General features: G+C 31.2%; 1 protein-coding gene across 1 annotated transcript in view; it reads right to left on the bottom strand.

The window, feature by feature from the left end:
• Positions 1-15,792, bottom strand: part of LOC145277820 (integrator complex subunit 8-like) — a 163,719-nt gene that overhangs the window by 105,886 nt on the left and 42,041 nt on the right. The window contains exons 5-6 of the mRNA XM_080129719.1: positions 7,383-7,448; positions 5,961-6,021 (exon numbers count right to left, since the gene is read on the bottom strand). Coding sequence (XP_079985845.1) covers positions 5,961-6,021; positions 7,383-7,448 — 127 coding nt within the window. The remainder of the gene's footprint in view (positions 1-5,960; positions 6,022-7,382; positions 7,449-15,792) is intronic.

The raw sequence follows: 15,792 nt of genomic DNA, 5'->3' as shown, positions 1-15,792 counted from the left end.
TCTGAAGTTGGAAGCTCATTTTAAATCGTACCCTAATTCCACATACTATACTTCTTCCAGTGTATTTATTAACCCACAAACCATATTTATTAACCCACAAACCATATTTATTCCTTGTTTTAATGATACTAACCTTAAATCTACACATCATATTTATACATACCTGTCTCCGCCTTTCCACTCACAATGTATGAATAGCCACATCTTCTAATCTTACTTGTATTTTGAGGAGTGTAACTTCATAGAAGATACTAATAATCTTTGATACTAACTCGTTTAATTCTAACTAGCCATGCCGGGGTGAAAAAATACTTGGCTTTGAAACCAAGCACAGGACTAATCCTCCTGGTGCTGATGGACCCATAGATCTCATCAGGCCATCCGTCTAGAAGGAAAATTCCAATGCTAAACCTATGCCACTGACCTCATACTTCTTGCCACCAAACAGAGGAGGGAGGCCTCCTCAATCCTGATCAACAACCTCTCTAGAGTTGGTGATGCGATCAAATAAGCGGCTTGCAAACAAAAGCTGCTTAAGGAGTAAGTAGATCATCTATTGCCCAGCTTCCATACTCCTTTTTTTTTCTATAAGCTAAGAGCAGAGGTACGATCACGGACTCATGAGAGATGCCTAGTGCTTGGCCTTGTTTCCTGACTAGGGCAACGAATGCCGTCCTCCACATCTACCCCTAAAACAGGGCAGCTTGGCAGTGCTTGTTTACCATGCATGTTAATTTGATTGGATTAGGCCACTTTGTCTGACAGGTTTGATGGTACCAGTTTGACAGTTTGTCTGACTATTGTATTCCGACTGACAGTACAGGAACCCTAACTCTTTTGTTTAATGATGTGTTTACATGATGAGTTTACTTGTGTTGCATGAGGAGTTGATATGAGGAGTTTACTTGTGTTGAATGATGTGTTTATATGAGGAGTTTACTTGTGTTGCATGATGTGTTTATATGAGGAGTTTACTTGTGTTGCATGATGTGTTTATATGAGGAGTTTACTTGTGTTGAATGATGTGTTTATATGAGGAGTTTACTTGTGTTGAATGATGTGTTTATATGAGGAGTTTACTTGTGTTGAATGATGTGTTTATATGAGGAGTTTACTTGCGTTGAATGATGTGTTTATATGAGGAGTTTACTTGTGTTTCATGATTTGTTTATATAATTAGTTTACTTGTGTTGTATGACGTGTTTATATGATGAGTTTACTTGTGTTGAATGTGTTTATATGATTAGTTTACTTGTGTTGAATGATGAGTTTATATGATGAGTTTACTTGTGTTGAATGATGAGTTTACTTGTGTTTAATGATGAGTTTACTTGTGTTTATATGATGAGTTTACTTGTGTTTATATGATGAGTTTACTTGTGTTTATATGATGAGTTTACTTGTGTTTAATGATGTGTTTATATGATGAGTTTACTTGTGTTGAATGTGTTTATATGATGAGTTTACTTGTGTTGCATGATGTGTGTATATGATGAGTTTACTTGTGTTGCATGATGTGTGTATATGATGAGTTTACTTGTGTGGCATGATGTGTTTATATGATGAGTTTACTTGTGTTGAATGTGTTTATATGATGAGTTTACTTGTGTTGAATGATGAGTTTACTTGTGTTGCATGAGGAGTTTATATGAGGAGTTTATATGAGGAGTTTATATGAGGAGTTGCATGAGGAGTTGAATGAGGAGTTTATATGAGGAGTTGCATGAGGAGTTTATATGAGGAGTTGCATGATGAGTTTATATGATGAGTTTATGTGATGAGTTTATATGATGAGTTTATACGATGAGTTTATACGATGAGTTTACTTCTGTTGCATGATGTGTTTACTTGTGTTGAATGATGTGTTTATATGATATGTTTATATGATGAGTTTACTTGTGTTGAATGATGTGTTTATATGAGGAGTTTATATGATGAGTTTACTTGTGTTGCATGATGAGTTTATATGAGGAGTTGCATGAGGAGTTGCATGAGGAGTTGCATGAGGAGTTTACTTGTGTTGCATGATGTGTTTATATGAGTTTATGTGATGAGTTTATACGATGAGTTTACTTCTGTTGCATGATGTGTTTACTTGTGTTGAATGATGTGTTTATATGATGAGTTTACTTGTGTTGCATGATGTGTTTATATGATGTGTTTACTTGTGTTGTATGATGGGGGCTATGCACATCTACTTTGTCTTGCACCTCTCAGCATAAACTTAAAGTATAAAATGAAATTGCGGCTCAAGCCAAAACAACAATAAAACCAGATACATACTCAAACAACGATTCACCTCCTCCCATTGAGGTTTGCATTTACAAATATCTGTGGACTTAGTACCAACTTAGACAATGTAGAATCATTTCTCCTAGCAAACTCCTCGAATATCTTAGCGCTAATTAAAACTAACTTGCACTCTCCATTCTCTCTAACATCTTTAACATGTCTAGTTATCTTCCACTTTATTGTAAGGACTGACAGACACATGCATAGACCTGGAGTCTATATTCATAACACCCTCCCCATGACTAGAGAATCTATACTAGAATCAGACGACCAGGCCTTCATGCATTTTAGACTAACTTTATAACATAGTGTTATTTTTTTATTTTCTTTACAGCTCTCCATCAACAATGGACTAATCTAATCAATCACATCTCTGACCGTATATATGTAGCACTCTCCCTAGACACTAGACACTTTAATGTCCACCACAGTAATTGGCTTGGCTTCTCTAACTACACAAACATAGCATCACATACAACTTTTCTATATCCCATTCCCTAACACAGACAATGACGTTCCCGATCAGTCTCCCAGATTGTCAGAACCAGCAAGCCTCACTTCTGGACCTATTTCTGATCACAATTCCTGAGGATTGCCCTCTCAAGAATGCTAATTCTGCTGTGATAATGATAGACATCACCCTAAACTCTCTACTTCATGTTGAAGAACCATTGCTCAAAATAAGGTACTACAATAAAGCTGACTGGAATACCATCAGAAATGCTCCATAGGGAAATATCTTTTTTTTTCTACAGAACAGTGCACAGACGAGACCACAAAATGGTTCCAAACGGCATATGTTCCCACATGGAAGTTCTATAGTAAACACCACTCTCCCCAATAGCTTACTTCTACTTGCACAGCTGCCATTGCTCAAAGGCAGCATGCATACCGCAGATTTATCCGACATAAGCCCAGTGCAAATAACCAAAAGTTTATAGAAGCTAACAGTAATTGTAAGAAAGAAATAGTGACAGCTAAGAGAGAATATACTAAAACCATCAGGTAATGCACTGAAGTGCAGAAATTAAGAACTTGTGATTTCTGGAAAATCTATAACAGTGTAGTAAATAATGGGCAATTAACAATTTCCCCACTATCCAACAATCTTGAAGTTGTTTGTATGGCAACCGAGAAGGCTAACCTGCTTGCTCATCGATTTGCCTCCAATTCTACTTTAGACCCAGCAAACCACTCCCTCCCAGATTTTCCTTTGCGGACAGAAACCATACTAGATTTGAAAATCACTCCTAAAGTATGTATGATGCATAATGACTAAAAACCTACACACCTCTAAAGCATGTGGACCTGATCTCATCTCGGCTATACTACTAGATAAAATGCTTCATTAAGGTTGCTCCAGTTCTCTCCAACTTTTATAACTTAAAGAATCTTGTGTTCCTGACTGCTGGAAAACTGCTTCTATGGTACCAGTTTACAAGAATTCTGCTGAAAGAACTGACCCATTAAATTATTATTCAATTAGCCTCCTCCCTTTTTTTGCTAAAATATTTGAGTCAATAATTAATCAAGCTTTAGTATAGAGTTTCCCAAACTTCAGGACACTATGGAGCTCCTGAGTAAGGTAAAGGTTTTTCACAGAACACTGACAAGATAATTTCTAAAATAAATATGAAAAAGATTCATTTCAAATTTTAACACTAACTAATGATTTTTGGGCCCCTTGACTAAAGGTAAAGAATGTTCATGATGGATGTATATGAGAAACTACAAATGATATCGACAATGAAAATTAATAGGTCAAATAAAAACATAACTAAAGAATGGTCTTTATTATTGTTCTTAAATTGATGGCCAAAAATCAGCCAGTTAATAAAAGGAAGAGCTGTTTTCACAGAACACTGACAAGATAATTTCTAAAATACAAAATAGCAAAAACTACCAGAAGTAATAAACAATAGCAATGGAATTCAATATGGAGAAATAATTCAGAATGAAACAAAATATGACTAAAATGCAGCTGTTGTTTAGCATTGCAAAGCTTTTCAAAGTCGGGAATGATCAAAGTAACTTGCAGTTTCATATCATTTTTTGCATAGGAGGCAATCACTTCACTCTTATGACCAACACTAAAAAAAGATTGAAAAACTGGTTTCCTTGCTTTCAGTTCTTGATATTTGTTTCTAAAATAATACTTTTATTTCTAATTTGTGAGTGTCTTGTTTCTAAATGTTGTTTGAGTTTAGCTGGGCAGAGTACTGTTTGTAAGAACGGTTTCACACTCAACACAAAGTCTATTGGGTTCTTCCTCATTATCTGTCCAAGTAAATCCAAATCTCAAATAATTTTGGTGGTCTGTTTTAGAATTGGAGGAGTGTTTCCTTTAAACTGCTGAATGGAAGAGAGAGTCATAAGTCGAGTGTTCATGTTTATATAGACCTTAAGGGAAACAACTCCTGTCTGTATCCGGTTAGTCCAGGGGAGATAAATATCACCTCTACAGCCTGGTTAAAGAGCTTAGTATTTGCTTATACTTGTTCATTAGTTGTTTCTGTGTCCTGTTTACAAGCATTTTTGTTTTTGATTAATCAAAAGTTTTGCATTTTTTGTTATTTTCATTTTCATAGACCCTCTTGAAACTCTTTACACCTGTAGTTATGTATCATATCTCCTTCCAGTAAAAAAAAATCAATAATTAAATGTCTGTAGTCATTGAATTTTTCCATATAAGGCATTTAGTCATCTTTAAGAAAGGGCTTTTGGAGCCCCTCAGTCATCTCTCTTGAAGTCCCAGGACCATCTGGAGCCCACTTTGCGAGACGCTGCTCTGCCACCACCTACTGCTAAACTTCTGTTCAACAAACAGTATGGATTTAGGCAAGCCCGTTCTACTGCAGATATCCTAAGTGTAATCTCTAAATGTATATACCATGCACTGCATAAGGTAGGGGAGGCTAGGGTATATAAGGTTTTTAACAGGGTATGGCACGATGGTCTTCTCAAAAAAAAAAAAGTCGGATCATATGGTATTCAATTCTTCTTAAATAAAAGAATCTAGGTTGTCCTCGATGATTATACATCAAAATGTATGGAGTATTGTTTCCATATTTGAACTGGAGCATCTGCTACTAGTCTCTCACTCTTAGACAGGGTTGAAAAGAGAGTCACCAAACCTAATAGGTCCCGCACACTCAACTAGGCTTCAACCTCTATTCTAAACACAAAATGTTGCATTCCTCTGTCCATTTTACAAGTATTTTAATGGGAGGTGTTCCAACAAAACTACAAGCCTTTGTATCCCTTCGACATAAATACCACCAACGAACCCAACAAGCAATACTCCTATACAGTAGAGATCCTCAGATGCCAAAAAGCCTTCCACTCTAATAGTTTCTTCCCTAGGATTGCTGGACTTTGGAATTCTCTTACAGGTTCCTGCTTCCCCAACTGTACTGACATGCAGAGGTTCAGGTGTAATGTAAACAGACATCTTGCTGCTCAACTCTCTACATATTACTCCTGCAAATTATGTCCCAGATAGTAGCCCCCTACATCAAAATGGCACTGCGCTTTGTTTAGGGTGAAATTAAAAAATTAAAACTTTGCCTTTGACTGGAATCTGACTATATTACAATCTCGTGTGTTTACAGAGAAACAATATAGGACTTGAATAAGAGGAAAATTGGAATGTACAAGAAAGTTCTTACCAGACGAACAAGTGATTCGTTAATACCAGCTAGAGTAAACATGGCTTCTTGAATCCCTGGTCTGGAATATAAAGACATACATGGAATATTTTATAGAGGACGCATTTATCACTTTCATCAGATGTATTTAAATAGCTTCAGTTATTTAAAATGCACATATTACAAAAAGCTGCATACTTTAAAGTAAATATAAAAATCAGAATCATTTCTTGTAGTTTTGTGGGGTTTCTACGATTTTATTATATTTACAAGAAACATAAAAACAATGTTTACTTCTGCTTAAAATTTTCTCTTCAATGTCAATTTTCAATTCTTAAAAGGTTTTAAGATTACAGGTTTTAAAACTCTACTGAAATATTTTTTTTACAAAAATTTAGTTCAATTATGAGACTGGTCCATTTCGCAGAACAAACTTGAGTTTTGAAAAAATATTTTGTATTTATTTATTTTTTTTAATTTTGACTTCGGCTATTTTTTTTTTTATCAGTGCATACAATATTTAGGTACTTTTTTAGTCATATTGGATCTTAAATATTGCAACTGGAAGAAAATATAGAGATTTCCAACAATGATTCCTTATTAAATTATAATTCAACAAAAAGCAATGGATATTCAAATTAAGTAAATACATGATGCAGTCGTTTCAAATGCAGAATAAAGTTTTTTACTTCATTTTTTGGGTCCACAAAATTATTTGTCTTATCAATCTTCTTCTCAACAGATTCAATCTTTGAATCATTAATTTTGAAATAATCCAACAATAATTATTAATGTTAAACTTCTCACCAATAGTATGGAGTTAGGCAAACCCATTCTACTGCAAATATCCTAACGATCATCTTGGAATGAATTTACCAACTAGGTCAGAAGTCTAACATGAGGGTCTTCTCAAAATTAGTTTGTAAAACATTACTGGACAAAAATTTAATGAAATCCGATCCTACTTAGTAAAATCCAGGTTGTCCTTGATTGATATAGATCTAAATAATAACATTAATGTAGGTGTGCCTCAGCGGTTCGATCTTTGAAGTGTTATTAGTCCTAATTTTTATAAGTAACCTCCTTGATATAATTGTGTCTGAGATAGGTATATTTGCTGATGACACCACACTCAATTCTCAACATAAAAGGAACACATCTACAAGACAATCATTAAATCCTTAGAAAATGACCTCCAATCTGTAATTAAATGGCAATATGAATGGATAGCAGCATTTAATGCTACTTAGACAAAGCTACTTTCCCTTAACGATTATAAAGTAACTTTTTCGACCACTGATTGCCATGGCTAATAACCCTACCTGAGAGTCCATTATTCAAACTCATTGGTCTAATATTTACAGGTAACATGAATCAGAACAAATACAAAAAAAATGTCATGAAGAAAGAAAAACTTTTTCAAAATCTTATAACCATACTAACACAGATACAAAACTTGTTTTCTGAGGTCTGTTCGGAAAAGTGTCCATCACAACTGTTTCAACACACCTGAAGAATAAAGTAAGAAATAAATTTAACAGTGAAAAAATGCTTTCAATTAGAAGATGGTTTAAACATTTAAATCCATACATAATGCTATACTCTAAATCAAAGATTTAGAAAATATTTAATACTTAATAATCCATAAAGTCAATAAACACTTGGAGTCAATAGGGTGTCAATAAATGATGTCACAAATAAACTTTGTGGATCCCAAATGACCAAAAATATGTAAATAATACTGGGTGTTTTTTAGCAGTGACAATTTTATATTCTTTAAATGCAAATTTGGCAACTATCAGTTATTTGGAGTACAGTTTCATGCTTCATCATGAATAGACCAACACCTGAGCAACATTTGCCATTTGTACAAATTTATTTTGAAAATCAGTTTAATTTGAGCAACACTTTATGCAAGTTTTATAGTGCTCATAATTTATTTTCAACACAATTATCATCAGAAATCATTGTGCAGTTCATGTTCATTCAAAATGACAATACCCATAAGACATTGTTTAATGCATATACAAGCAATTACTGCAGTACAACAAAGTGTTGATAATGCAAATATGTCAATGCATCAACATGCACAACAATTAAACTTCAACTATGGCACAAGTTAAATTTGGTGAATGGGCCAAAGGAAATATTGCCATTGAACCACAATTTCCTTTAAAAAATTTTCTTCAGTTAATTTTGTTAAATGGCTATGTCAATAAACAGAATTGCTGAATTTGGAACATGGTTGAAACACCATTACATTCAGAAAAAGTCATTGTTTGATGCACTTTATGGGCTGGTGGATTCATTGGTCTATATCTTTTCAAAGGTGATGATTATCAGAATATAACAGTCAATGATAACAATACAGAAAAATGATTATCAACTTTTTCATGCCTCAAATGGAAGGCATTAATATTGCAGATATGTCGGTTCGACAGGATGGAGTTGCATGACACAATATGCAATATAATCAATTTACTGAGAGAAACATCTGATGAACGAATAATTTCATAAAATGGACCTGACAACTGGCAACCTCGTTCATGTGATTTAAACCATTAGATTATATTCTTTGGGCATATGTAAAATCCCATGTTTACTTTGATAAGCCAGACACAATAGGCAACTTGGAAGACAACATTTAACATGTTATTGCTGAAAAACAGCCTAATTTAATGTGTAGTGTTTGTGAAAATAGGACCTCCAGATTACACCAATTATACCAAATGATGGAAATTGTATTTAAATTATAAATGCCCAAATTTAATCTTTTGAATAAATGTCATATTTACATAATAAAAATATTTTTCTGCAATTCATTTTAATTTAAAGTTCACCACCTCTAAAAACAACAACAAAAAAAAACACTCTTTATATCTCTTCTGTAATAAAATAAAATGATAATTTTTCCCCTCTACAAAAAAGACATAGTTTGGGGAACACAGAGAAGACAAAAATTCGATATGCTCACACAAGCTCCCTATATCTGGTCAGGGCTCTATGGACAAATTTTTCTTTAGTTGACCTTTGACAACTAAATATTTAATAGTTTACTAGCAAAATAGACAAGTTACGAGCTGAACACACATAATTTTTGGAATATGACATCTTCGTTCTGTGATGAGTATGTACATCATAACGATTTTTCTGTATATTTTTAAATAAGTGTAATTCTAAATATATAACAAATTTTATGTTGATACTTGAAGGTATAAACATTCTGATTTCTTCAGATGTTTTTTAAACAGCCTTTATTAAAAAAAGAGCACATTGTTCCATTAAACCCTTTTTTGTTTGTTTGTTTAAATACTTTAACTTTGTTCATTTTATAAAAAGAAAGTTGAAAAGATATTGTTTACTCAGCCTTGGAAGATTGTCAGTGAAAGAAATATAATTGCTAAAAGATAAACATTTCATTATTTCTAGTCGCCACTTTGAAAAATCACTCGCAAATGCGACTGTTTCACTCGCAATGTAAAGCCCTGCTGGTGCAAGTTTTCCAGATCTTATGCTTAGTAACATATCTTCCTATATAAATTCTGGATAAATTCACTTTCCCAAACAATTCACCGATAGAAGTGGTAGCTCAATGCTTACACCTTAATTAGTTTCTCCTCACACATTTCCATCATACAACGGGGCCACTAACAACTAAGATTATTACACAGGGTTTATACGAATATTCAATGTCCATTTTCAAGGACTTTTGAAGGCTTTCCACAGATTTTCAAGGCCTTTTCAAGACAAAATTAAAGTTTTCAAAACAAAATTTGGCATTTGTTTTACACAACAATTCGAGAAATTGGTAAAAATCAAGCATGCAACAAATAAATGTTACCATAGCCAATAAAAGTTACGTGCATCATTTTTTGGTGTTTTTAAGTAGTTTTAAATGATTTTTATTCGCCATTGGAGAATCCCATCCATGCAAGGAAAGTACTTTTTTTTAGAGTGTAAGGGGGGGGGGGTTACTTTCATTTGTGGCAGCTGCCATATGACTTTATGACCCTCCCCACCCCAAAAATGAATTATAACTGAGAACAAAAATAGACAGAGATTTGAAGCTTATCACAAAACTATGCAAGTTATTGATTTGCATTATTTGCACTACGATCGTTATTGATTTGCATTATGACCTTTATTGATTTGCATAATGATCTTTATTGATTTGCATTATTTGCATTACGATCGTTATTGATTTGCATTATGACCTTTATTGATTTGCATTATGATCGTTATTGATTTGCATTATGACCTTTATTGATTTGCATTATGATCTTTATTGATTTGCATTACGATCTTTATTGATTTGCATTACGATCTTTATTGATTTACATTATGATCTTTATTGATTTGCATTATGATCTTTATTGATTTGCATTATGATCGTTATTGATTTGCATTATGACCTTTATTGATTTGCATTATGACCTTTATTGATTTGCATAATGATCGTTATTGATTTGCATTATGACCTTTATTGATTTGCATTATGATCTTTATTGATTTGCATTATTTGCATTACGATCGTTATTGATTTGCATTATGACCTTTATTGATTTGCATTATGATCGTTATTGATTTGCATTATGACCTTTATTGATTTGCATTATGATCTTTATTGATTTGCATTACGATCTTTATTGATTTGCATTATGATCTTTATTGATTTGCATTATGATCTTTATTGATTTGCATTATGATCTTTATTGATTTGCATTATGATCGTTATTGATTTGCATTATGACCTTTATTGATTTGCATTATGACCTTTATTGATTTGCATTATGATCTTTATTGATTTGCATAATGATCTTTATTGATTTGCATTATTTGCATTACGATCGTTATTGATTTGCATTATGATCTTTATTGATTTGCATTATGATCGTTATTGATTTGCATTATGATCGTTATTGATTTGCATTATGACCTTTATTGATTTGCATTATGATCTTTATTGATTTGCATTACGATCTTTATTGATTTGCATTATGATCGTTATTGATTTACATTATGATCGTTATTGATTTGCATTATGACCTTTATTGATTTGCATTATGATCGTTATTGATTTGCATCATGATCGTTATTGATTTGCATTATGACCTTTATTGATTTGCATTATGACCTTTATTGATTTGCATAATGATCTTTATTGATTTGCATAATGATCTGTATTGATTTGCATTATTTGCATTACGATCGTTATTGATTTGCATTATGATCTTTATTGATTTGCATTACGATCTTTATTGATTTGCATTACGATCTTTATTGATTTGCATTACGATCTTTATTGATTTACATTATGATCTTTATTGATTTGCATTACGATCTTTATTGATTTGCATTACGATCGTTATTGATTTGCATTATGATCGTTATTGATTTGCATTATGATCGTTATTGATTTGCATTATGATCGTTATTGATTTGCATTATGATCGTTATTGATTTGCATTATGATCGTTATTGATTTGCATTATGATCTTTATTGATTTGCATTATGATCTTTATTGATTTGCATTATGAGCTTTATTGATTTGCATTATGATCTTTATTGATTTGCATTATGACCTTTATTGATTTGCATTACGATCGTTATTGATTTGCATTACGATCGTTATTGATTTGCATTATGATCGTTATTGATTTGCATTACGATCTTTATTGATTTGCATTATGATCTTTATTGATTTGCATTATGATCTTTATTGATTTGCATTATGATCTTTATTGATTTGCATTATGATCTTTATTAATTTGCATTATTATCTTTATTGATTTGCATTATTATCTTTATTGATTTGCATTATTATCTTTATTGATTTGCATTATGACCTTTATTGATTTGCATTATGATCTTTGTTGATTTGCACAACAATTCGAGAAATTGGTAAAAATCAAGCATGCAACAAATAAATGTTACCATAGCCAATAAAAGTTACGTGCATCATTTTTTGGTGTTTTTAAGTAGTTTTAAATGATTTTTATTCGCCATTGGAGAATCCCATCCATGCAAGGAAAGTACTTTTTTTAGAGTGTAAGGGGGGGGGGGTTACTTTCATTTGTGGCAGCTGCCATATGACTTTATGACCCTCCCCACCCCAAAAATGAATTATAAATGAGAACAAAAATAGACAGAGATTTGAAGCTTATCACAAAACTATGCAAGTTATTGATTTGCATTATTTGCAATACGATCGTTATTGATTTGCATTATGACCTTTATTGATTTGCATTATGATCGTTATTGATTTGCATTATGACCTTTATTGATTTGCATTATGATCTTTATTGATTTGCATTACGATCTTTATTGATTTGCATTATGATCTTTATTGATTTACATTATGATCTTTATTGATTTGCATTATGATCTTTATTGATTTGCATTATGATCGTTATTGATTTGCATTATGACCTTTATTGATTTGCATTATGACCTTTATTGATTTGCATTATGACCTTTATTGATTTGCATAATGATCTTTATTGATTTGCATTATTTGCATTACGATCGTTATTGATTTGCATTATGATCGTTATTGATTTGCATCATGATCGTTATTGATTTGCATTATGACCTTTATTGATTTGCATTATGACCTTTATTGATTTGCATAATGATCTTTATTGATTTGCATTATTTGCATTACGATCGTTATTGATTTGCATTATGATCGTTATTGATTTGCATTATGATCGTTATTGATTTGCATTATGATCTTTATTGATTTGCATTACGATCTTTATTGATTTGCATTACGATCTTTATTGATTTGCATTATGATCTTTATTGATTTACATTATGATCTTTATTGATTTACATTATGATCTTTATTGATTTGCATTACGATCTTTATTGATTTGCATTATGATCGTTATTGATTTGCATTATGATCGTTATTGATTTGCATTATGATCGTTATTGATTTGCATTATGATCGTTATTGATTTGCATTATGATCGTTATTGATTTGCATTATGATCGTTATTGATTTGCATTATGATCTTTATTGATTTGCATTATGACCTTTATTGATTTGCATTATGATCTTTATTGATTTGCATTATGATAGTTATTGATTTGCATTATTTGCATTACGATCGTTATTGATTTGCATTATGATCTTTATTGATTTGCATTATGACCTTTATTGATTTGCATTATGATCTTTATTGATTTGCATTATGACCTTTATTGATTTGCATTATATCTTTATTGATTTGCATTATGATCGTTATTGATTTGCATTACGATCGTTATTGATTTGCATTATGATCGTTATTGATTTGGATTATGATCTTTATTGATTTGCATTATGATCGTTATTGATTTGCATTATGACCTTTATTGATTTGCATTATGATCGTTATTGATTTGCATTATGACCTTTATTGATGTGCATTATGACCTTTATTGATTTGCATTATGATCCTTATTGATTTGCATTATGACCTTTATTGATTTGCATTATGACCTTTATTGATTTGCATTATGATCTTTATTGATTTGCATTATGATCTTTATTGATTTGCATTATGATCTTATTGATTTGCATTATGATCGTTATTGATTTGCATTATGACCTTTATTGATTTGCATTATGATCTTTATTGATTTCCATTATGATCTTTATTGATTTGCATTATGATCTTTATTGATTTGCATTATGATCTTTATTGATTTGCATTACGATCTTTATTGATTTGCATTACGATCTTTATTGATTTCCATTATGATCTTTATTGATTTGCATTACGATCGTTATTGATTTGCATTATGATCTTTATTGATTTGCATTACGATCTTTATTGATTTGCATTACGATCGTTATTGATTTGCATTATGATCGTTATTGATTTGCTTTATGATCTTTATTGATTTGCATTACGATCGTTATTGATTTGCATTATGATCTTTATTGATTTGCATTATGATCCATATTGATTTGCATTATGATCCATATTGATTTGCATTATGATCCTTATTGATTTGCATTATTATCTTTATTGATTTGCATTATTATCTTTATTGATTTGCATTATTATCTTTATTGATTTGCATTATGACCTTTATTGATTTGCATTATGATCTTTATTGATTTGCACAACAATTCGAGAAATTGGTAAAAATCAAGCATGCAACAAATAAATGTTACCATAGCCAATAAAAGTTACGTGCATCATTTTTTGGTGTTTTTAAGTAGTTTTAAATGATTTTTATTCGCCATTGGAGAATCCCATCCATGCAAGGAAAGTACTTTTTTTTAGAGTGTAAGGGGGGGGGGTTACTTTCATTTGTGGCAGCTGCCATATGACTTTATGACCCTCCCCACCTCAAAAATGAATTATAAATGAGAACAAAAATAGACAGAGATTTGAAGCTTATCACAAAACTATGCAAGTTATTGATTTGCATTATTTGCACTACGATCATTATTGATTTGCATTATGATCGTTATTGATTTGCATTATGATCGTTATTGATTTGCATTATGACCTTTATTGATTTGCATTATGATCGTTATTCATTTGCATTATGACCTTCATTGATTTGCATTACGACCTTTATTGATTTGCATTACGATCTTTATTGATTTGCATTACGATCTTTATTGATTTGCATTACGATCTTTATTGATTTGCATTACGATCTTTATTGATTTGCATTAAGACCTTTATTGATTTGCATTATGATATTTATTGATTTGCATATGATCGTTATTGATTTGCATTATGACCTTTATTGATTTGCATTATATATTTATTGATTTGCATTATGATCGTTATTGATTTGCATTATGATCGTTATTGATTTGCATTACGATCGTTATTGATTTGCATTACGATCGTTATTGATTTGCATTACGATCTTTATTGATTTGCATTATGATCTTTATTGATTTGCATTATGATCTTTATTGATTTGCATTTTGATCTTTATTGATTTGCATTATGATCGTTATTAATTTCCATTATGATCTTTATTGATTTGCATTATGATCGTTATTGATTTGCATTATGACATTTATTGATTTGCATTATGATCGTTATTGATTTGCATTATGATCGTTATTGATTTGCATTATGATCGTTATTGATTTGCATTATTACCTTTATTGATTTGCATTATGATCGTTATTGATTTGCATTATGATCGTTATTGATTTGCATTATGATCTTTATTGATTTGCATTATGATCGTTATTGATTTGCATTATGATCGTTATTGATTTACATTACGATCGTTATTGATTTGCATTATGATCTTTATTGATTTGCATTATATCTTTATTGATTTGCATTATGATCGTTATTGATTTGCATTACGATCGTTATTGATTTGCATTATGATCGTTATTGATTTGCATTATGATCTTTATTGATTTGCATTATGATCTTTATTGATTTCCATTATGATCTTTATTGATTTCCATTATGATCTTTATTGATTTGCATTACGATCTTTATTGATTTGCATTATGATCGTTATTGATTTGCTTTATGATCTTTATTGATTTGCATTACGATCTTTATTGATTTGCATTACGATCGTTATTGATTTGCATTATGATCTTTATTGATTTGCATTATTTGCATTACGATCGTTATTGATTTGCATTATGATCGTTATTGATTTGCATTATGATCGTTATTGATTTGCATTATGATCGTTATTGATTTGCATTATGATCGTTATTGATTTGCATTATGATCGTTATTGATTTGCATTATGATCTTTATTGATTTGCATTATTATCTTTATTGATCTGCATTATTATCTTTATTGATTTGCATTATTATCTTTATTGATTTGCATTATGACCTTTATTGATTTGCA

The sequence above is a fragment of the Euprymna scolopes genome, chromosome 6 (genome assembly GCF_053919585.1).
Source record: "Euprymna scolopes isolate OS-2025 chromosome 6, ASM5391958v1, whole genome shotgun sequence".
NCBI lineage: Eukaryota > Metazoa > Mollusca > Cephalopoda > Sepiida > Sepiolidae > Euprymna > Euprymna scolopes.
This window is presented reverse-complemented; position numbering and strand designations above follow the sequence as displayed.